We start from the raw sequence: 21651 nt of genomic DNA, 5'->3' as shown, positions 1-21651 counted from the left end.
TGTGTTGGCAAAACTCTGTCATGTATAGCCAGCAAACAAAAATATATATACAAGTATGACTAGTGAAATGATACACAGGCTGATTGTACAGTTTGTCATCCATGGGAAGAACATTGGATTTTTCTGCCTGTCAGTATAAAGAGCTAGCATACATAAAGAGACTTACAGTATTCTAATGAGCAAAATAAAAAAAATAAAAAAAGTCAACAATAATGATGAACATACAGGTACTTCCTGTGATCATTTCTACTCTCAACCTAACTGCTGACTAATTATGCAGTACAACTGCCCTTAAAATGTGGATTTCCCAAACAGCCATTCCAGCCTTGTACAAGCAGGTGAAAGAGGAAGGAAGTGAAGGAAATTTAAGACAGAAAGATTCATTTGTTAGTTTGCAGTATTACTCCCCAAAAAAGTGTTGACTGAACGAGCCTGATACATTGTTCATCCATTTGGAGGATTACGTTTCACAAAAAGGATAAAACCCTTTTCGTGAAACGTTATAAATTTGATGCAGCTTTAGATAAAGGTGTGATTCCTCCATTTGCCATCATTTATTCAATCAATCATTTCTTTTTTCATGAATCTCAACAAAATATAAGCAAGTGTGCAAAAGAAGTTGTTCATTTTCATCCAGATGAGGAGATGTTTGGCCTCGGAAAGGGCCTGCACAATATAGATGGTCATTCTAGTTTATGTTGAACTCATAATAGTGAAAGATCAGTGATGACGTTTATCAATTTAATGTGTGCAAAGGAAGGCTTTCTCGTTAAACTGACTTAATGTATCAGATTACTTTGCACGGTTATGAAGTCCATAAATGCATGTTACTAAAACCAAGTGCAGGAAGGCCAAGGGCATGTTTTATGATCCCACGGAGTGCAACCCTTTTTAATATTTCAGCATCGTTGTCAAATATGATGGTGCTGCTGTATTTTACATGACCAGCATGAACTCATGGTCCCCTTGAGAGCCAGTGAGTTACACGCATTTTTTTTCCCCACTGTGAGCACATCTCTTATGCATGTACTCTTCACACATACGGACCCCCCACCAAATATGAATATCTGCCAATTATGAAGAGCAAAATGTTGAGCTGATTCCAAAACGGCATATGCTAATTTAGAATTCCCAGTCCGTTCTGCTATCCTGACTTTCAGTGAACCCTGCTTGACACATTGTTTGCATTCAGTTTACAGTATGTCCTTTGAGTCTGTTCTAAAATAAAGCAACAAGTTGCATTAAACTGCTTAATTATTCACCAGGTACATGAAGCAAGCATCGTGCCAATCACCAAAGAATGATGTCACAGGAAAGATCAAGGTGCTTTCCTTTTAGGTTTCAACCAGAACGCACTCAAGAACACACACATACACACACACAGATCACAGATCAGCCCATTTAACCCTTCATAAAAACTAAAACTGGAACAGGACCTATATGAACATCTGGACAATTGCAACCAGGGTTTGTAAACCACTTTTCCTTGTGATAAATCAAACTGCACTGCAGCTACTTGTTGTGATGGCATTTGACCTGCGAAGTCACTTTAATGGGCATCGGGGTAATTCGTGTGATAACAGTGCTTTCTGTTTTAGAGGGCCGCTGGCTGTTAAGTAATGTCACAGCTTTTTCTCGCCTAACACATTAAGCCCATGAAAGTCTGACACAGTCAATGTAAAAACGTGACAAATTGGAAAACAGCAGATTGCCTCAAAACTGAACTGAAGCTGATGCTATATGTCTACTGAATAATTAAGGTAATGCTTGAATGATTTATCCTGTCCAACAATCTACAGAGCATAAAAGCGAGTCCCGAGGTCAGCAATGGCTCACCTTGTTCATTAGACTCACTTGTGCCAAACGCTTCAAAGCAAATCGAACATCCACAGCACACACTCTTCAGTAAATCAAAATAAGGTAAAGGCTATGTTCACCAGAAAATGAATACTTTTCAGAAACATTGATGCTTTTTTTTTTTAACAACACTTTAAGAAAGGCATTTTCACGAACAGTGTTTTAACATACTAGTTTGTGGTAGTTTGTGGAGAGATGTCAAAACGAAGAGGCTGTGTTGCTCAGAGGGGGCTTCACAAAGTAAACTGGCTTCCCTCCAACAACCATCCTCAATTTCCATATTTTTCTCTCCACAGCAGGTCTTGAACCTGTGACTCTAAGCAAACAAGCCTCCAGGCTTACTGTAGCTACTGCTGCCTGTGTTTACGATTGTGGTTGTATAGTTTGCAGTGATATAGAGCTGTACTGTTCCATACGGAGAGGTGTTTCAAGCATCGGGTACTTTATTTGGCTCAGCAAGAGAGAAAATATTAGAATATTAGAATTAGCTTCCAATGTGAGACAGGGCAGTTCTACACCACCCCAAACTTCAAGCACATCAAGAAACATGTTTCTGAATCTCAAAAACTGCAGATTTTTATTTTTAAATCCGCCTTTGAACTGACACGCATTCGATTGTGCGGCTGTACCTAATTTTGTTGAGTTAATGTCTGAAAGTGATTGAAGTGAAGAAGCCACATGAACACATGGTCGATGAGGTCAACAGGCGTACCTCTCTCTGGCCTCCACCTCTGCAGTTTCCTCCGTGCTGCTCTTCACATCTTCTATGCCCGTGTTGGGGTCCTCCTTCCTGGGGGTGCTGGGTGACGGAGCGCCCTTGGATGTGTCCTCGTTGACCTGAAGGCCCGGCACGGTGTGTTGCTGCTGCTGCCATGACTGTTGTTGACCCGTTCTGACACTGACAGGTGTGGGTCCCAGGGTCGGCGCCAGGATACTGTGGGCCGGGCTGCTCGACTTCCGCAGTCCTCCACCACCCCTTTCCCGAGACTGACTCTTGAGCCGACCGTGGACCGGGGTCCCCCTGTGATCGCTGCCATCCTGCTGGATGTAACCTCCCACCCCGCCGACACCACCGCTTCCTGCCGAACCTTGGGACGAGTGGCTGAACCAGCGCCAGCGGAGCCTGAGGATCTGCTTCACATCAAATTCCTTCTTCCCCGACATTCTCCCCTGGCTTTGGAGACAAGGGCAATAGTATGGTGAGCGCCCAAAAACATGGAGAGCAGACACGACGGGAGCCTCGGTTTCAGTTCTCACTGACTACAGGGTGCCTCTTCCACTCCGTTATTGTCTCACTACACTCATGACCACCCCCCACCTCCCTCCTCTGTTACACCTCTATTGTTCTTTTAGTGATGGAGAGCGGTCCTCTGCAGCTTTTAATCTTAGCAGTCTGCCTCCAACTCTCCTCCTTTGCCTTCCTTTTTCTCCTTGCCTCCTGTGCTGCTGCTGCTGGTGATGCGGCTGCTGTTTGCTGCTGCTGCGCCGCTGGAGCTGAGTTAATGCGCATGCATGATCCACACTCCCTCCCTTTTGCCATCCATGTCTCTCTCTCTCTCTCTCTCTCTCTCTCTCCAGCCCTTTTCACTCTCGCTTTCTCTCTCTGCTTGTCTATCCTTCATACACACATATGCTACCACACACTTTTAGACAGTGCATTTGACAAAATGAATGTGAAAATGTCCCCACCCCTACCCAGTCCCATCTCTGGTCGGTGTTCTGTATGTTTGTGTGTGTGTGTGTGTGTGTGTGTGTGTGTGTGTGTGTGTGTGTGTGTGTGTGCGAGCGTACACGCGTGTGCATATGTGTGACACAGAGAGAGAGAGAGAGAGAGAGAGAGAGAGAGAGAGAGAGAGAAAGAGAGAGAAAATAGAGCTATCTGCTCTTATTGCAAGGAATGTGGGTTGTCGTGGATTAAGGATGATGAGGTCACACCTTAACAAAATAGTGTTTTGTTTTGGTTTTTTGCTGTACATATAGCATCTTAATGTATTTTTATATTACCTACAGTATATGATATATTCTGTAATTCTCAATGTGACTTTTGCACCACACCTGTGAACTGGTCCACGTGTCTGATATTTGGTGGGTGCGTTGTCCAGACCTCATTTTTTGTCTCTTTCCACAGCTGTTCATTGGGATTTCAAAGGGTTTTCAAACGGCTCTTTTGAGTTGGCAGCCTGCAGTAAGACCTCGGCTAATTTTTTACTTCACCTTTGTGTGTCATTTCGAGTTTATTGGACCTGTTGCGGATTGTTTTCAGTGGTTTTGGCCATGACATTTATTGGAGGAGAATCTCAGTGCTCTGTGGTTGTCCATTACGGCAGCATGTTTGCAACATCACTGTCTTTGTTGAGGAGAAAGTGAGGACCATTCAATTGTCCCCCCTTGACTGTGATGGTACGACCATGGGGCGCTTGTTGTTTTGAGCCTGCGAACAACATTTTTATAACAACCCTGCTTTTGTTCAACAGAAAAAGTCTGCACTGTTGGACTGTCTGTGATGGTATAACGGGAGGAGCTGCGACAAGAGGACCGTCATCAACACGGAGCCCAGAAGAGTAGTAGTAGGTAGTGTTTATATTTAATAGCGCAGTGCACAAATTCAAAAACCCCCTGTGCTGGATGCAGCAAAACGGGCCTGGAACATAATTCAACCTCGTCCATGTTTCAATGGATGTAACAATGCTCTTTGAATACTTCATTTTGTGTGTCGAGTGAATTGGCTCCAGTTTGGTCTTATCTGTCCAAAGGACATTTCCCCCCTTGAGGCTTTGCAATTTACAAAAATTGTTTCATCGCAGAAATTGCCTCAAAGGTTGTACAGCAAAATGTGTCATGTTAAGGCTACAATCATTTCGGCCTTTTTTTTCTCATTGGTTGTTTTTTTTTTTTTTTTTTAATGTATTATAAAAATATTACTTTAGTCAGTTTTAAGTTAATGCAGTGATCTCTGTAACGGAAGCGCACCAAATGTTTTGTTCATGTTTATATACATCTGCAATCCCCACATCAAACCAAAATGCTTCATGCATTTGTACACAGCTGCTGTGACGCTCACATCAAACACACTCCCACGGGGGATTGTCAATGGGGTTGCTGTGCAGAAGGCGAGGTGGTGGGTTCTTCTCCTAAAAGGTAACGATGCAGATAAATATTCCCCTTCGCAGTCTTAGAAGCCCCCTCATGAGAACACCCAAATTTAAATAAATAAACTGATGAACCCTCAAGGTCAGTGAGCTGCCTGTCAAAACTTCAGAGCACTATTTTACATTTCAAGAAGAGACCATGCTTATGCATAAGCCGCCTATCAAAAGCCAGCAGTGCTCGCAAGGGGACACATAATAAGGTGTAGGACATTGAATTCCACGAAAATTAGTTTGTGAAGACATTCCGTTGGAACCAAGTTAACATGCTCTCTAGCTGTTGTCCTTAGTACCTCAAAACAGCCTTTGAAGGCCTCAGATATGTCAAAAGTGAACTCTGTCTAACTGACAGTGCATTAAAATTGTATCATGGCCGATTTCTCCATTTTCTGCTACTGATGTCACTATCAACATCTTTTTCTTATTTGAGATGTAGTACGTGTGCAGGTTACTCAACTTTAATCATCAAAATGCAAACAGTCCTTTTGTTGTGAACCATAAAAACAGGCTCTGCAGTGATGAAAGGGCCAACTTGCACTCACGCTGCTTCAATTTGGCACCTCGAAAGCTCTCGTCCGCCTCCGCTGCCTCCCACCTCATGTTAGGAAGCATGTGTGGGCATTGTCAGCGGGAGGGTTATTTGTAACCAACTCCTGTGTCCACAGGCATCAGATTAAGCCGTCCATGCCAAGGTAATATAATGGGGTAATTACACGAAAAATTAATAACATCTATAAAACATTCTGTTCATTGTCTACGGATTGCATCTATTTCCTGATTACTGATAACTTGTTTGAAACGCACAGCATCCATCCCCCTGACCCCCCACCAAAAAAAAAAAAAAAAAAAATTGCAGAAGAGTGGATGAACAATAGCATGTGTATGCTGAAAAAATGTTGTTGCCATGCCAAAATACCACCGATAGATAAAAATGAGGACTCCGGGGTGCATGGAGGAGGTTGTTTGCAAATGTTAGAATGTTAATTGAGGCAAAGTCAGTGACACTATCATTTTGAGGGTTGAAGATGAAATACTTCTTGGACAAAGAAAAACCGTTCCCTATTCTGAATGAGACATATATTTTATGTTCAAATGAGTTTCGCGAGTAAAAAGGCGATCACAAAAATCCAGGATGAAAAATATGCATGCGTGACTGTCACAGCACACAATTAGCAAAACTGTTTTTTTGTGTGTGTGTTTTTCATGTACAGCATGCTGAAAAATATCCAAAATACATAACTAAGAAATTTGCCCTCCAAATATTCAGACAAAAGAAGGATTTGAATAAGCATACACACTTGTCTTCATTGTTGCGAGTGGAGCGCTTGTGCCAGTGGTAAAAACACAATTTTTATATACGGTCATAGGTCAAAACAATACATTATTAATAAGTGCAATGTCTAGTCATAAAAAAAAAAAAAAAAAGTTTTATGGACTGCAGTGTGATGTTGTTTTCGAGCCCAAAGGGGATCGCATACAAAATCTGTTCCCAAATGAGGCCTGATAAATGAAAGGGTTGAAATGCATGCGATGAGTGCGTGTGTGTGTGTGTGTGTGTGTGTGTGTGTGTGTGTGTGTGTGTGTGTGTGTCCAAGTATGGTTAAATCCCTGCAGGGTTTCTTTCTTTCCTTTTGTGAGAAACAAGATTTTTTTTTTTCACTGTGCAAGTGGAGCTCACCTTACCTCATCTTCACCTTTTCACACTGACTGATTGTTGAGCAACAAAATACAGCTATGACATAATAAAGCCATAAAACTATTCTTATAGTCGTGAATTATGCGATGCACTGCGGTGCCATGCTCATTAAGTGCAATTAATGGCATGAAAATAGACGAGCAGGTTTATAGGAATCTTCCAAAAAGAATTTAATCACAGCCATTAAAGGATAATTAACTTGGTTTTACTAGCCCAACTTGACTCCCTTTTATTGCACTTGCACTAAAATCTGGCGCATTGTGTCAGCAGCTTTAGCAATTCCAGTCAGATTAGGTATATGTTTTAGCAGTTATTTTGAAGTAGGTAACTAGAATAGCACTCAGTAGAGCGCAGACCTCTGCTAAAGTTGAGCTGATAACAACAAGCGTATTTGACCACTTTGTGGCAAGCTGTCGCGTCTGCAACCAGAGGAAAAGGCTCTGATAAGAACAAGGCAGTGAATGTCTTTATTGTGAACCAATTCTCCCAGCACGCAAAATATGATGTGGGGCGGACAAGACAACCAATAAACATACATGTCCAGAGACAATCCACATACTCAACTGTATATGCAACCAAATGCTTCCATTGCTTTCATACAATGTCAACTTATCCTATCGATGCATTCGCATCCTCTTATCACAGCTCTAGTCAATACATGCAACAAATAAACCATTTTGTCTCATTATATTATGACAAGACAAGTCCATTTGAATGAGGTATGACCTCATATAGAGAAGCTATAGTCATTAGGCCGGGTCACCTCTTCATCGCGCACAGGAGTCAAGGACACCATCTGGCTGCACTCCACAAGACACATATGTCGTCAGACGTTACGCTAGTGTGCTAAAAGCCTTTGCCTTCCAATAGTTGGTAACAGGATCTGAGATCTAGTTTTTTTCAATTACAATTTGTTCAAGTTTTACAGTCCAGTAATCTGGGTAAATGTGGCATTTCCAGGCAAAACCCATCTAGGGCAGTGAGTCTTCAAAATGATCGTTCACAAATACATATACGGTATTGGTGATTTTCCACACAATCGTGGAAATAATTAGACCACCCTGTTATCATTGTAATGCCTGTGACCACTAGAAGTGCATCGGGTGACAATAGCAGACAGAAAATAAAACATGGAATTCCTCAAAACACCATTTTTGACAAAGCTATTGATGTTAGAACTTCAGTGATTTTGATCGTTCGAGAAAGCCATGGATAATGACATTAACTTGACATCATGACATTTGTCAAACAAATCGACCTTTTGTTCATCCAGTCATTATAGTAATTAGAATTCACTTTTTTATTCAGTGAAGTGCTACATTTACATAACCACACAAACAACATTTAGCTCAGCAGTGATGACCAAAATGCTCCATATGTTCAAGCAACCCTCGAATGAATATGTAAGAAGATATGACCTTACCTGAAAATGGATTCAAAGTTTGAAACAGACTTTGAGATGCAATACCATCACAACCCTTCGTCTTCTGTCTCTTTCGGCACACAAATGCTTGCTACTCCAAAAGGAAAGGGGGGCACTTTCCTCTTCCAAAGGAAGCAGTTTCTTCCTTCCTCTGCACTGAATCAACAGTTGCCTTCAAGTCACCACAATCACGCAAGCATTGTCCAGTTTTTGCGGTGAAATGCTTCTTTCACGGCACACTCAACTCAACCATACTTGAACACTTTAAAAACAACCATTGCTGCATACAAAGTTCTGTACATAAAGTAAAAATCAGACATATAAGGACAAAGACAGTTAAAGGAGTAAATTCATAACATAAAGACGGTAGATACAATAAAACACAAAACCAGGCCCACCGTGGTGTCAGCAGTTATGGGCTTGGCGCAATCCTGCTTCAGCTGGTAAATTTTAGACAGAGAGTCATTCAATCAGTATGGTGGCCGAGAATCTCACAGGACATCAGGACAAAAGTAACCCAGTGTAAAATTTGCAAAGAGAATAGTATCACACAAAAAAAAAGAGCCTTTAATTCCAAGTGAGTTGCCATCTAGGCAAAAGGTAGGCATAGATCTGTGCGAGCATCGGAAACAGTCATATCTGGGAGTATCAGATTATTATTGTTGGGAGGAAGGTGGCCTGTTGTCTTCCTCTGCGTGTTCGCTAATTTCAGATAATGAGGATGTTGGTTGTCCAAATACAGGCTGGAGTTGATGAACAGTTTCTTCGAAGCTTTTAATAACAGAATATTCCGGGCACCAATGAGTTACAGACAATGGCTGCGGATCACGAGTGCAAAGAAGCAAGGGATTCACATCATATTTATTTCATCAGAAGGGCGGTACCGAAACTTATGGTGTGGCATCAGTACTTTCGTTTTCTCGAAACCGATTCTTAGCTTTTCATCACCTGGCGTGTCCTAACAGTCTGTGCGTCTCCACAAGGTCTCCAGTAGGGAGTGAATCAATATTAACTGATGATTGCGCAAAATCTCGCTGCGGGCATGGGAAAGTTATACAGCATGACTAAATATGGACAGAATATACACATCACTATTCTCGGTACATTGAGGTCCTACATGTGCTGCTAACCACAAATAAGCAAGTCAATGAAAAGCAAAAATTCCTGATTGCACGTTATGGCATTCCAGATGTGTTGGTGAACGATAATTGACCTCCAAATAGTTTCAGAGGACTTCAGTCAGTTCAGTAAAGAATACGACTGTCCAGTTGACATCTAGGGCACATTATGATCAAAGTAATGGACAGGTTGAGAGGGTTGGGCAGGCAGCAAAAGCTATTCCTGAACAAGGAAGCTCCTCTCTTAGCTTAGTGCCTCAGATGGATGGATGGATGCTGTTGGTTTTACTTATTGATTGTAGCTTCTGTTTGTTACAATGCTGTTGTGTTATTTGTTGTTTTTTTATATTGTTGTGTTTAGTTATTTGTTGTTGTGCTTAACTGATGTTTTGTTTGGTAAATTTTTTTGTGCTTTTTTTTTTAATATGCGATGATGCTTAGTTGTGATTTTAATTTTCAGTCGTGTTTATTTCACTGTTACCATGTTTTTTTAAAATGTGTTTGCTGTTGTGTTTTACACTTAAAGGCCACCGTATTAATGTTCCCAGAGTGAGCAATATTACAGACTATTTGCATCGGCTCTAATTAGTTATTGCAGGACTGCCTGTTTATTGAAGACTGTACCTCATTTTTGCCACTGGGTGGCACATTTCCAAATTATTACATACTGTACAAATGACAGAGATGAGCAGTTATTTTACACCCATGAAAAAGGGCCTGCTGGCAATTTCCAACCCAAATCGTCTTGCAAACCTTATAAAAGGAGATCAAAGATTATTAAAAATAAAAATTAAAAAATGGCACCTGCTCTTGAAAAAAAAAAGCTTGATGAATTTTCCCAAGAGAAAAGAAACTTAAAGCAAAAAGAAAGAAAACAAAAAGATGATTTCAGTCTTAGAAAAAGAAAATCAAAACGAATAACAACTCCAGTGAGATGAATTTACACAATAACCTAGGGCATTTTGAATGAATGAATTCAACCGATGTAGCTCAAACTTTACAAATAGGTACAGTTCAGAGGGGGCAATAAATAATTAGTAATGTATTACGTTACGATAATAATATAATTTCTTCATGTAACAGCTCTTAAGAACTAATTTAGTATGCGTATTTTGCGTATTATTTACCACCGACACTATCCTTTGCAGTACAGGCATTTAGGGTTACAAGTTGCCTAAACAATTAAAGAGCTTAAGATTTGATGAAAACATTTAGTACACACATTTTTTTTATTATCTTTTTTCCTGATTTATTCATCTGGATTTTTTTTGTAATGAACTCAGTTATTTTCATGATCACATGAAACTGAACTTGTGCCTTTCAACCATCATGGTGGTGAGCACATCAACCATACTGACCCAATGCAGCAGTGGGTAGGCCTTACAGAGCCATAAGAAACAAATGGACGAAATAAAGAAGCACAGTCATCGTGAAACTACACATATACTATACATTTTATTTAGTTTATCAGACAGAATACACAAAAATGGAAAACAAACAATTCATACTCTGTCTGCACATGTCAGATCAAAACTCTCTGAATTAAGTTTTTTCTAAACACACCATCAATTACGTTTTTTTTTTTTATTTGTAACATTAATGCTGTATGAAGGGTGCAAAAGATGATCGGGCAAACTGTACAATAAACAGGTTAGAATGATAAAAATAACAGATGAGAAGCAAATGTGGACAGTCATTGAAGGAGGACAAGTTGCACTGAAAATATAACATAGTGACTTGTCTGTGCATTTGTAATCGATAAAACATCACCAAACAGAGTGTGTTATACAGACCCAGCTTTAAGATGCAAAAATAACTGATGATACAAAAATCAAAGTTTCAAACTAAAACTGGAAACAGTTTATATTTGTGTTTAACTGTATAAACTACATGTTCCTTCAAAATAACTACTTTGACTCTTCAGCGAAACAGACCCTGCATAAAATTATACCACACCCATTCGTGAACAACTTTTAATTGAATGAAGCAGGACAAAATAATACCAGTAACAAGTTGTTAGTGGAAAATTTGGTGAAATGGTATATTCTTAATAAATCTCGACTATGTACAGGAAAACAATATTTATTACAATACAATTTATTTACAGTTTGATGGGGCCTTAAGGTATCGCTCTCCTTTCTGTCTATCATTGCATTTCTATCCATTGCGAGACTAATAAAGGTTTTCTTATCTTATCTTGTCACAGGTAAGCTTAAAAATGAGATGACTGCATTTTCTCTCTTTACATATGAACGGAGCTTTGAAAAGAGTGTCATGTGCTGTCTGTCATATCCGTATGGAGGGAACGTCTTTTGGGGTTTGAGTTCAGGTCATGAACAATTTACTCATTTTTTGGTGATACAGACAGTTCAATTTTCGGGAACTTCAAAGCACCCCTTGACCCACTATCACTGCTGGACGATGAGGACAATCTTGATTTTGGGGTGGCCAATGACACACCTGCACTACCCTCCACTGCTGCTTCACTGCCTTCACCATATGTCACTTCATACGAGCCCTTTGACTTGGAAACAAAACCTCCAAAGGTGCCAAACTTCAACTTGCCTTTCTTTCCTTTGACCTTTGGTCCACTTAGATCTAATGAAATATCACTGCCCTCTGCTTCAAGGTGTCCTGAAGGGGAAACAACTGCAAGCCCACCCTCGTCACTCAAAGAGGAAGATCGATGTCTTGACTTCTTGAAAAGATCCAGTGAAGCTGACTTGCTTTTGGGTGAAACGGCAAGTCCAGCATCACCCTCAAATTGTAAGTTTCCTTCTCCACTATGTACACTGAAATCTTTAGAGACCTGTCCTTTTCCACTGGTACTCAGTTCAACCTCTGTTCCCCGAAGGTCCCCTGCACTCCTGCCCTTTGCTTTTGATTTGCCAAAAAAATTTGGTATCTTCACCTTTGTCTTTCCCTCACCCTGCCTTATTTCTGGATTGGAAACGGCAATATCCGCTGAGCACTGAAGCTCCCCACTAGCCGCAACTTTCGTTGCAACCTTTCCATCACCCTCCTGGCTCACAATCTCGGGCAGCATAAAACCAAATTTTGGTACCTTGAGCTTGGGAAATGTCACTGTACCTTCAGGATACTGAAGGCCTCTAAAAATGCCGCCTGCCGGAGAAATGTCAATGTCTGGCATTTTGAACTGGGGAGTCTTTAGCTTCACATCAAAGCCTTCGTAACTAACATTTGGACTGCTGGTAACAGAACCCTGCAACTCTGCAGTGGGGGATTTCAACTCCTCAGATAAAAATCCATCACCTTTAATTTTTGGAGATTTGATATCAAGTTCTACATCAGGAAATTGAAGTTTACCAAAAATTGGCTTTTTTACTTTGGATCTTTGGACATTAATATTCGATGTTCCTGCTGTTACATCAACAGTTGGTGCCTCTGTGTCAAAGTCTGATTTCTTTGCCTTTCCTGTTACTTTCGGAAGTTTGAATTTACCCTTCTTCCCCTTTATGCTGACATCTATATCAGGATATGACAAATCACCTTTCATGTTTGAACTTTCAAATGCCCCTGTTGGACCCTTAATTTTTGGATCACTGATAGCCAATCCTGGTGCTTTGATTTCTCCTTCAAAATTGGTTCCTGACATATGTATGTCACCTTTTGAGTCAGAACTTCGCACATTTAAATTAACTTTTGGCATGGAGATGTTTGGACCTGAGATTTTTGCTGTCTTTAATTTTGGTCCCTTAATCTTACCACTGGGGCTATCAATGTCAACGTCTGGTCCTTCAACACTGAACGTTGGGCCTTTAATGTCACCTTTTGGGAGACGAACATCAAGTTCTGGAGCTTGAACGCCAACCCCTGGGACTTTGACATCAATATTAGTTTTGGGAATATTGACATTAATGTCAGGGCCCTCCAGTTTTGGACCTTTGAAGCCAAACTGCGGCATTTTTAATCTAGGAATTTCAAATCCACCCATAGTACCCTTAATGTCAACATTTGAATCATTGATATCCATTGCTGGTGCTTTTATCTCTCCTTGATAATTAGGTACTGACAAATCTACTTCGCCTTTGACTTTTGGACCTTTCAAATTGAAATCAGGTATGGAAATGTGTGATCCAGAGATTTTTGGTTCTGCACTTGGCAATTTTGGGCCCTTAATGTTCAAATCAGCTTTGGGAAGATTTACTTCAACTTCTGGTCCTTGGAGTTCAACCTCTGGGACTTTGGCATCTATATTGGCCTTGGGAAGTTTTATGTCAATGTCAGAGCCCTCCAGGTTGGGACCTTTGATGCCAAATCCTGGCATTTTGATTTTTGGCTTTTCTAATCCAATCTTGGGGCCCTTCATGTCAATTTTTGGGCCTTTGATGTCAATTTCTGGTACTTTAATGTCTCCCTCAATATTTGGTACTGATACATTCACATTACCTTCAACTTTAGGACCTTTTAGGTTGAAATCCGCACTTGGCATGTTGAGATTCGGACCTGAAATTTTTGGCAACTTGAATTTTGGTCCCTTAATCTTAGCATTAGGGCTGTCACTGTCCAGAGCTGGACCTTCAAATTCGAGTTTTGGGCCCTTAATGTCAAGATCAGCTTTGGGGAGACTGACATCAATATTTGGGCCTTGAAGTTCAACTTCAGTGTCTTTGAGATTAATATTGGCCTTGGGAACGTTGATCTCAATGTCAGAGCCCTCCATTTTCGGACCTTTGAAGCCAAATTGCGGCATTTTTAATTTAGGGATTTCAAATTCACCCGTAGAACCCTGAACGTCAACATTTGGGCCTTTAATGTTCAAATCAGCTTTGGGAAGATTTACATCGAATTCCGGGCCTTGAAGTTCAACCTCAGGGAATTTGACATCAATATCGGCCTTGGGAATTTTGATGTCAATGTCAGGGGCCTCCAGGTTTGGACCTTTAATGCCAAACCCTGGCATCTTGATTTTGGGCATTTCAATTCCAGTCTTGGGGCCCTTCATGTCAACTTTGGGGCCTTTTATATCCAATTCTGGAGCTTTAATATCTCCTTCAACATTTGGTGCAGAAACATCAATGTCACCTTTGAGTTTAGGACTGGTCATGTGGAAATCCACATTAGGCAATGAAATGTTGGGCCCTGAGAGTTTTGGCATCTTGAATTTTGGCCCCTTGATCTTACCACTGGGACTGTCAATGTCAACATCAGGCCCTTCAAAATCCAATTCAGGGCCTTTAACAGCCAATTCGGCTCTGGGTAGGCTGAAATCAACTTTTGGGCCTTTAATGTCACCCTCAGGCACATCAATATTAGCCTTGTGCATGCTTATATCAACATCAGGACCCTCAAGTTTTGGACGTTGTAAGCCAAAGTCTGGCATTTCCATTTTTGGTAATCCAAATTTACTGTTGGGCCCCTTAATATCAGCTTTAACACCTTTAATTTCAATTTCTGGTGCTTTAATATCACGCTCAACATGTGGTAGTCCCACGTCTACATCACCTTTGAATTTAGGGCCTTTCACATTCAAATCGAGATTTGGCATGGTGATGTTTGGTCCGGACATTTTTGGCATCTTGAATTTTGATCCCTTGATCTTCCCGCCACCACTGTCAATATCAACATCTAGTCCTTCACCATCTATTTTGGATCCCCTCATTGCCATATTAGCTTTGGGTAGACTCAAGTTAACATCCGGCCCTTGAACATCAACCTCAGGAACGTTGATGTCAATATCAGCCCTGGGTAGGTTGATGTCATTATTTGGCCCCTGAAATTTCGGACCTTTTACATCACCACTTGGTACTTTTATATCTACGTCAGTCTTTGGAAGTGACATGTCTGAGTCAAGTTTGACTTTTGAACTTTCCAGATTAAAATCAACATCAGGAAGAGAAAATTTTGTTCCTGCGAGCGATGGCATTTTGAGCTTTGTTCCTTTGATTTTAACATTAGGATCCCCACTTTTTACTTCTGGTCCTCCAATGTCAACATCTGGGAAATGTATTTCTCCACTGCCCCGAGTCAGATTAAGATCCGCTCCTGGAATTTCAACCTTAGGCACCTTAAAACCAAATTTTGGTATCTTAAATTTGGGTCCTTTTATTTTTGGGCCCGTTACATCCATGTCTACATCCACTCCTTCAAAACTGCCAGTCTTTCCTTTGATGTTGATATTTTCATGTGTCGGTTTCACATCAATTTCCGGGCTCTTTATCTTTGGCCCTCTGAAACCGAACTTTGGTATCTTGAATTTAGATTTCTTTGTGCTGAATCCTGGAACATCAAGATCTTCCACATCGAGCTCAGCTTTTGGCAAATGAATGCTTCCTTCACCATCACCCTGAAAACTGGGGAGGCTGATGTCAACGTCAGGACCCTCGACATGACCAAATTCTGGCATATGTAATGTTGGTAGTGAAAATCCACTCTTTGGCCCCTGAATCTCAATTTTGGAACCTTTAATTTCCATTTCTGGTGGATTAATATCCCCCTGAAGGTTTGGTACTGATACATCGACATCACTTTTAAGGTTAGGGCCTTTGAGATGTAAATCCAGGCTTGGCATGCTAATGTTTGGTCCTGAGAGTTTTGGCATTTTGAATTTTGGTCCCTTGATCTTTGCGTTAGGGCTATCAATTTCAACATCTGGGCCTTCGATATCAAATTTTGTGCCCTTAATGTCCAAGTCAACATTGGGAACACTGACATCAACATCTGGAGCTTGAATATCAATCCCAGGAACCTGAATGTCACCTTCAAGCTTTGGTCCTTTGAACCCAAATTGTGGCATTTTCATTTTAGGCAATTCAAATCCAGGCCCTTTAACAGCAACATTTGAGTCTTTAATGTCCATGTCCGGCACTTTAATATCTCCCTCGATATTTGGTACTGACACATCAAAATCACCTTTGACTTTAGGACCTTTTAGACTGAAATCCAAATGTGGCATGTTTATATTTGGACCTGAGATGTTTGGCATCTTCATTTTTGGTGCCTTGATCTTCCATCCTGGGCTGCCAATGTCAACATCTGGTACTTCAACGTCAAGATTTGGACCCTTGATGTCCACATCAGCTTTGGGGAGACTGACATCAACGTCAGGGACATTGACATCAATATTGGCCTTGGGAAGGTTGATGTCAATATCAGGGCCGTCCATTTTTGGACCTTTAAAGCCGAATCCTGACATTTTGATTTTTGGCATTTCAATTCCAGTTTTGGGGGCCTTAATGTCAACTTTTGGGCCTTTGATGTCCATTTCTGGCACTTTAATATCTCCCTCGAGATTGGGTACGGACACATCAACATCACCTTTAACTTTCGGACCTTTGAGATTAAAATCCAAATTCGGCATGTTGATGTTTGGGCCTGAGATGTTTGGCATCTTCATTTTTGGTGCCTTGATCTTCCATCCTGGACTGCCAATGTCAACATCTGGTACTCCTACATCGAGATCTGGACCCTTGATGTCCACATCAGTTTTGGGGAGACTGACATCAACATCAGGGATATTGACATCAATATTGGCCTTGGGAAGGTTGAGGTCAATATCAGGGCCCTCTAGTTTTGGACCTTTAAAGCCGAATCCTGGCATTTTGATTTTGGGCATTTCAATTCCAGTTTTAGGGCCCTGAATATCAACTTTTGGGCCTTTAATGTCTATGTCTGGCACATTAATATCTCCCTCGATATTTGGTCCTGACACATCAACATCCCCTTTGACTTTCGGACCTTTGAGATCAAAATCCAAATTCGGCATTTTGATGTTTGGGCCTGAGATTTTTGGCATCTTCACTTTTGGTCCCTTGATCTTCCATCCTGGACTGCCAATGTCAACATCTGGTACTTCAACGTCGAGAACTGGACCCTTGATGTCCAAATCAGTTTTGGGGAGACTGACATCAACATCAGGGACTTGGACATCAATATTGGCCTTGGGAAGGTTGATGTCAATGCCATGGCCCTCCAGTTTTGGACCTTTAAAGCCTAATTCTGGCATTTTGATTTGGGGCATTTCAAATCCAGCTTTGGGGCCCTTAATGTCAACTTTTGGGCCTTTAATGTCTATGTCTGGCACATTAATATCTCCCTCGATATTTGGTACTGACACATCAACATCACCTTTGACTTTAGGACCTTTTAGACTGAAATCCAAATGTGGCATGTTGATATTTGGACCTGAGATGTTTGGCATCTTGATTTTTGGTGCCTTGATCTTCCATCCTGGACTGCCAATGTCAACATCTGGTACTTCTACATTGAGATCTGGACCCTTAATGTCCACATCAGCTTTGGGGAGACTGACATCAACATCAGGGACTTTGACATCAATATTGGCTTTGGGAAGGTTGATGTCAATATCAGGGCCCTCCCGTTTCGGGCCTTTTAAGCCGAATTCTGGCATTTTGATTTTGGGCATTTCAATTCCAGTTTTGGGGCCCTTAATGTCAATTTTTGGACCTGTGACGTCCATAACCGGCACTTTAATATCTCCCTCAATATTTGGTGCAGAAACATCAACATCACCTTTCAATTTCCGGCCTTTCATATGGAAATCTACATCAGGCATGGAGATGCTTGGTCCTGAAATTTTGGGCATCTGGAATTTCGGTCCTTTGATTTTACCGCTGGGACTATCAATATCAACATCTGGTGCTTGGATGTCCAATTCTGCACCTTTAATTTTCAAATCAGCTTTCGGAAGACTGACACTCACTTCAGGCCCTTGGGTGTCTACCCCCGGGGCCTTGATGTCAATATTAGCCATGGGGGGTTTTATGTCAATGTCAGGACCTTCGAATTTTTTACCTTTGAAGCCAAAGTCCGGCATTTTAAATTTGGGTAATCCAAAACCACTCTTCGAACCCTTAATGTCAACCTTGGGACCTTTAATATCAATATCTGGAGATTTTATTTCTCCCTCGATATTGGGTAGTGATGCATCGTTACCTTTAAGTTTGGGGCCTTTCAGGTGGAAGTCCACATCAGGTATAGAGATACTTGGCCCTATGATCTTTGGCATCTTGAATTTTGGTCCCTTGATTTTACCACTGGGGCTGTCAATGTCAAGATCTGGTCCTTCAATGTCCATTTTTGGGCCTTTAATATCCAAATCAGCTTTTGGAAGATTAACATCAATCTCTGGCCCTTGTAGTTCAACTTCAGGGACTTTGATGTCAATATTGGCCTTGGGAAGGTTGATGTCAATATCAGGGCCCTCCAGGTTAGGACCTTTCAAGTCGAATCCTGGCATTTTGATTTTGGGCATTTCAATTCCAGTTTTGGGGCCCTTAATGTCAACTTTAGGTCCTTTGATGTCCATTTCTGGCACTTTAATATCTCCCTCGATATTTGGTACTGACACATCAACATCACCTTTGACTTTAGGACCTTTGAGACTGAAATCCAAATGTGGCATGTTTATATTTGGACCTGAGATGTTTGGCATCTTCATTTTTGGTGCCTTGATCTTCCAACCTGGACTGCCAATATCAACATCTGGGAGGTCAACATCTAAATCTGGACCCTGGATATCCACATTAGTTTTAGGGAGACTCACATCAACCTCAGGGATTTTGACATCAATATTGGCCTTGGGAAGGTTGATGTCAATGTCATGGCCCTCCAGTTTTGGACCTTTCATGCCGAATCCTGGCATTTTTATTTTGGGCATTTCAATTCCAGTTTTGGGGCCCTTAATGTCAACTTTTGGGCCTTTGATGTCCATTTCCGGCACTTTAATATCTCCCTCGATATTTGGTACTGACACATCAAGATCCCCTTTGACTTTTGGACCTTTGAGACTGAAATCCAAATGTGGCATGCTGATATTTGGGCCTGAGATGTTTGGCATCTTCATTTTTGGTGCCTTGATCTTCCATCCTGGACTGCCAATGTCAACAGCTGGTACTTCTATGTCGAGATCTGGACCCTTGATGTCCACATCAGCTTTGGGGAGACTGACATCAACATCGGGGACTTTGACATCAATATTGGCCTTGGGAAGGGTGATGTCAATGTCAGGGCCCTCCATTTGTGGACCTTTCAAGCCAAATTCTGGCATTTTGATTTTGGGCATGTGAATTCCAGTGTTGGGGCCCTTCATGTCAACTTTTGGGCCTTTGATGTCCATTTCCGGCACTTTAATTTCTCCCTCGATATTTGGTACGGACACATCAACATCACCTTTGAGTTTCGGACTCTTCAGATGGAAATCCACATCAGGCATGGAGATGCTTGGCAATTTGAATTTTGGTCCTTTGATCTTTCCACTCGGACTGTCTATGTCAAGTTCTGGTACTTTGACGTCAATGTCAAAACCTTTGACATCCAAATCAGTTTTGGGGAGATTTACATCGAATTCCGGGCCTTGAAGTTCAACCTCAGGGAATTTGACATCAATATCGGCCTTGGGAAGGTTAATGTCAATGTCAGGGCCCTCCCGTTTAGGGCCTTTTAAGCCGAATTCTGGCATTTTGATTTTGGGCATGTGAATACTAGTGTTGGGGCCCTTAATGTCAAATTTGGGGCCTTTAATATCCAGGTGCAGAAACATCAACATCACCTTTGAGTTGAGGACCTTTCAGATGGGAATCCACATCAGGCATGGAGAGGCTTGGCAATTTGAATTTTGGTCCTTTGATCTTTCCACTCGGACTGTCTATGTCAAGTTCTGGTACTTTGACGTCAATGTCAAAACCTTTGACATCCAAATCAGTTTTCGGGAGATTTACATCGACTTCCGGGCCTTGAAGTTCAACCGCAGGGAATTTGACATCGATATCGGCCTTGGGAAGGTTGATGTCAATGTCCTGGCCCTCCAGTTTTGGACCTTTAAAGCCGAATCCTGGCATTTTGATTTTGGGCATTTCAATTCCAGATTTGGGGCCCTTAATGTCAAATTTGGGGCCTTTAATATCCACTTCTGGTGGTTTAATATCTCCTTCAACTTTTGGTCCTGAAACATCAACATCACCTTTGAGTTGAGGACCTTTCAGATGGAAATCCACATCAGGCATGGAGATGCTTGGCAATTTGAATTTTGGTCCTTTGATCTTTCCACTTGGACTGTCTATGTCAAGTTGTGGTCCTTTGATGTCAATGTTCACATCTTTGACATCCAAATCAGTTTTGGGGAGATTTACATCAACTCCCGGGGCTTGAAGTTCAACCTCAGGGAATTTGACATCAATCCCGGACTTGGGAAGGTTGATGTCAACATCAGGACCCTCCAGTTTTGGACTTTTAAAGCCAAATTTTGGCATACTGATTTTTGGCATTTCAAATCCAGTCTTTGGGCCTTTAATGTCAACTTTTGGGCCTTTGATGCCCACTTCTGGCACTTGAATATTGCCCTCAATATTTGGTACTGAGACATCAACATCGCCTTTGACTTTGGGACCTTTGAGACTGAAATCCAAATGTGGCATGTTTATATTTGGACCTGAGATGTTTGGCATCTTCATTTTTGGTGCCTTGATCTTCCATCCTGGACTGCCAATGTCAACATCTGGTCCTTCAACCTCGAGATCTGGACCCTTGATGTCCACATCAGTTTTGGGAAGACTGACATCAACATCAGGGACTTTGACATCAATATTGGCCTTGGGAAGGTTGATGTCAAAATCAGTGCCCTCCAGGTTAGGACCTTTAAAGCCGAATCCTGGCATTTTGATTTTGGGCATTTCAATTCCAGTTTTGGGGCCCTTCATGTCAACTTTTGGGCCTTTGATGTCAATTTCTGGCACTTTAATATCTCCCTCGATATTTGACAATGAAGCATCAACATCACCTTTGAGTTTCGGACCTTTGAGATGGAAATCCACATCAGGCACGGAGATGCTCGGCAATTTGAATTTTGGTCCTTTGATCTTTCCACTTGGACTGTCCATGTCAAAATCTGGTCCTTTGATATCAATGTTTATATCTTTGACATTCAAATCAGTTTTGGGGAGATTTACATCAACATCTGGGCCTTGAAGTTCAACCTCAGGAATTTTGACATCAATATCCGCTTTTGGAAGGTTGATGTCAATATCAGAACCCTCCAGTTTTGGACTTTTGAAGCCAAATTTTGGCATACTGAATTTTGGCATTTCAAATCCAGTTTTGGGCCCTTTAATGTCAACTTTTCGGCCTTTTATGTCAACTTCTGGTCCTTTGATGTCTCCTTCAATATTTGGAACTGTCACATCAGCATCGCCTTTGACTTTAGGACCTTTTAGATTGAAATCCAAATGTGGCATGCTGATATTTGGGCCTGAGATGCTTGGCATCTTCATTTTTGGTGCCTTGATCTTCCAACCTGGACTGCCAATATCAACATCTGGGAGGTCAACATCTAAACCTGGACCCTTGATCTCCACATTAGTTTTAGGGAGACTCACATCAACCTCAGGGATTTTGACATCAATATTGGCCTTGGGAAGGTTGATGTCAATGTCA

General features: G+C 41.4%; 2 protein-coding genes across 6 annotated transcripts in view; both read right to left on the bottom strand.

The window, feature by feature from the left end:
* The window catches only part of klhl4 (kelch-like family member 4), a 42049-nt gene extending 33592 nt beyond the window's left edge, over positions 1-8457 (bottom strand). The window contains exons 1-2 of one of the 3 annotated variants that reach the window (XM_019884355.1): positions 8123-8457; positions 2570-3031 (exon numbers count right to left, since the gene is read on the bottom strand). In XM_019884355.1, coding sequence (XP_019739914.1) covers positions 2570-3021 — 452 coding nt within the window. In that variant the 5' untranslated portion in view covers positions 3022-3031; positions 8123-8457. Of the gene's footprint in view, positions 1-2569; positions 3406-8122 lie in introns of those variants that run through there. The other 2 variants (XM_019884359.1, XM_019884356.1) reach the window with 2 other exon arrangements.
* A 2215-nt stretch (positions 8458-10672) lies between these two features.
* The window catches only part of ahnak (AHNAK nucleoprotein), a 28077-nt gene continuing 17098 nt past the window's right edge, over positions 10673-21651 (bottom strand). For all 3 annotated transcript variants that reach the window (XM_019883932.1, XM_019883931.1, XM_019883933.1), the window contains exons 8-10: positions 21627-21651; positions 14925-19615; positions 10673-14720 (exon numbers count right to left, since the gene is read on the bottom strand). In XM_019883932.1, the coding sequence (XP_019739491.1) occupies positions 11582-14720; positions 14925-19615; positions 21627-21651 (7855 nt within the window). In that variant the 3' untranslated portion in view covers positions 10673-11581. The remainder of the gene's footprint in view (positions 14721-14924; positions 19616-21626) is intronic.

The sequence above is a fragment of the Hippocampus comes genome, unplaced genomic scaffold (assembly GCF_001891065.2).
Source record: "Hippocampus comes isolate QL1 unplaced genomic scaffold, H_comes_QL1_v1.1 scaffold156, whole genome shotgun sequence".
Lineage (NCBI taxonomy): Eukaryota > Metazoa > Chordata > Actinopteri > Syngnathiformes > Syngnathidae > Hippocampus > Hippocampus comes.
The sequence above is the reverse complement of the archived record's forward strand: the minus strand, read 5'-3'. Positions and strand labels throughout refer to the sequence as shown.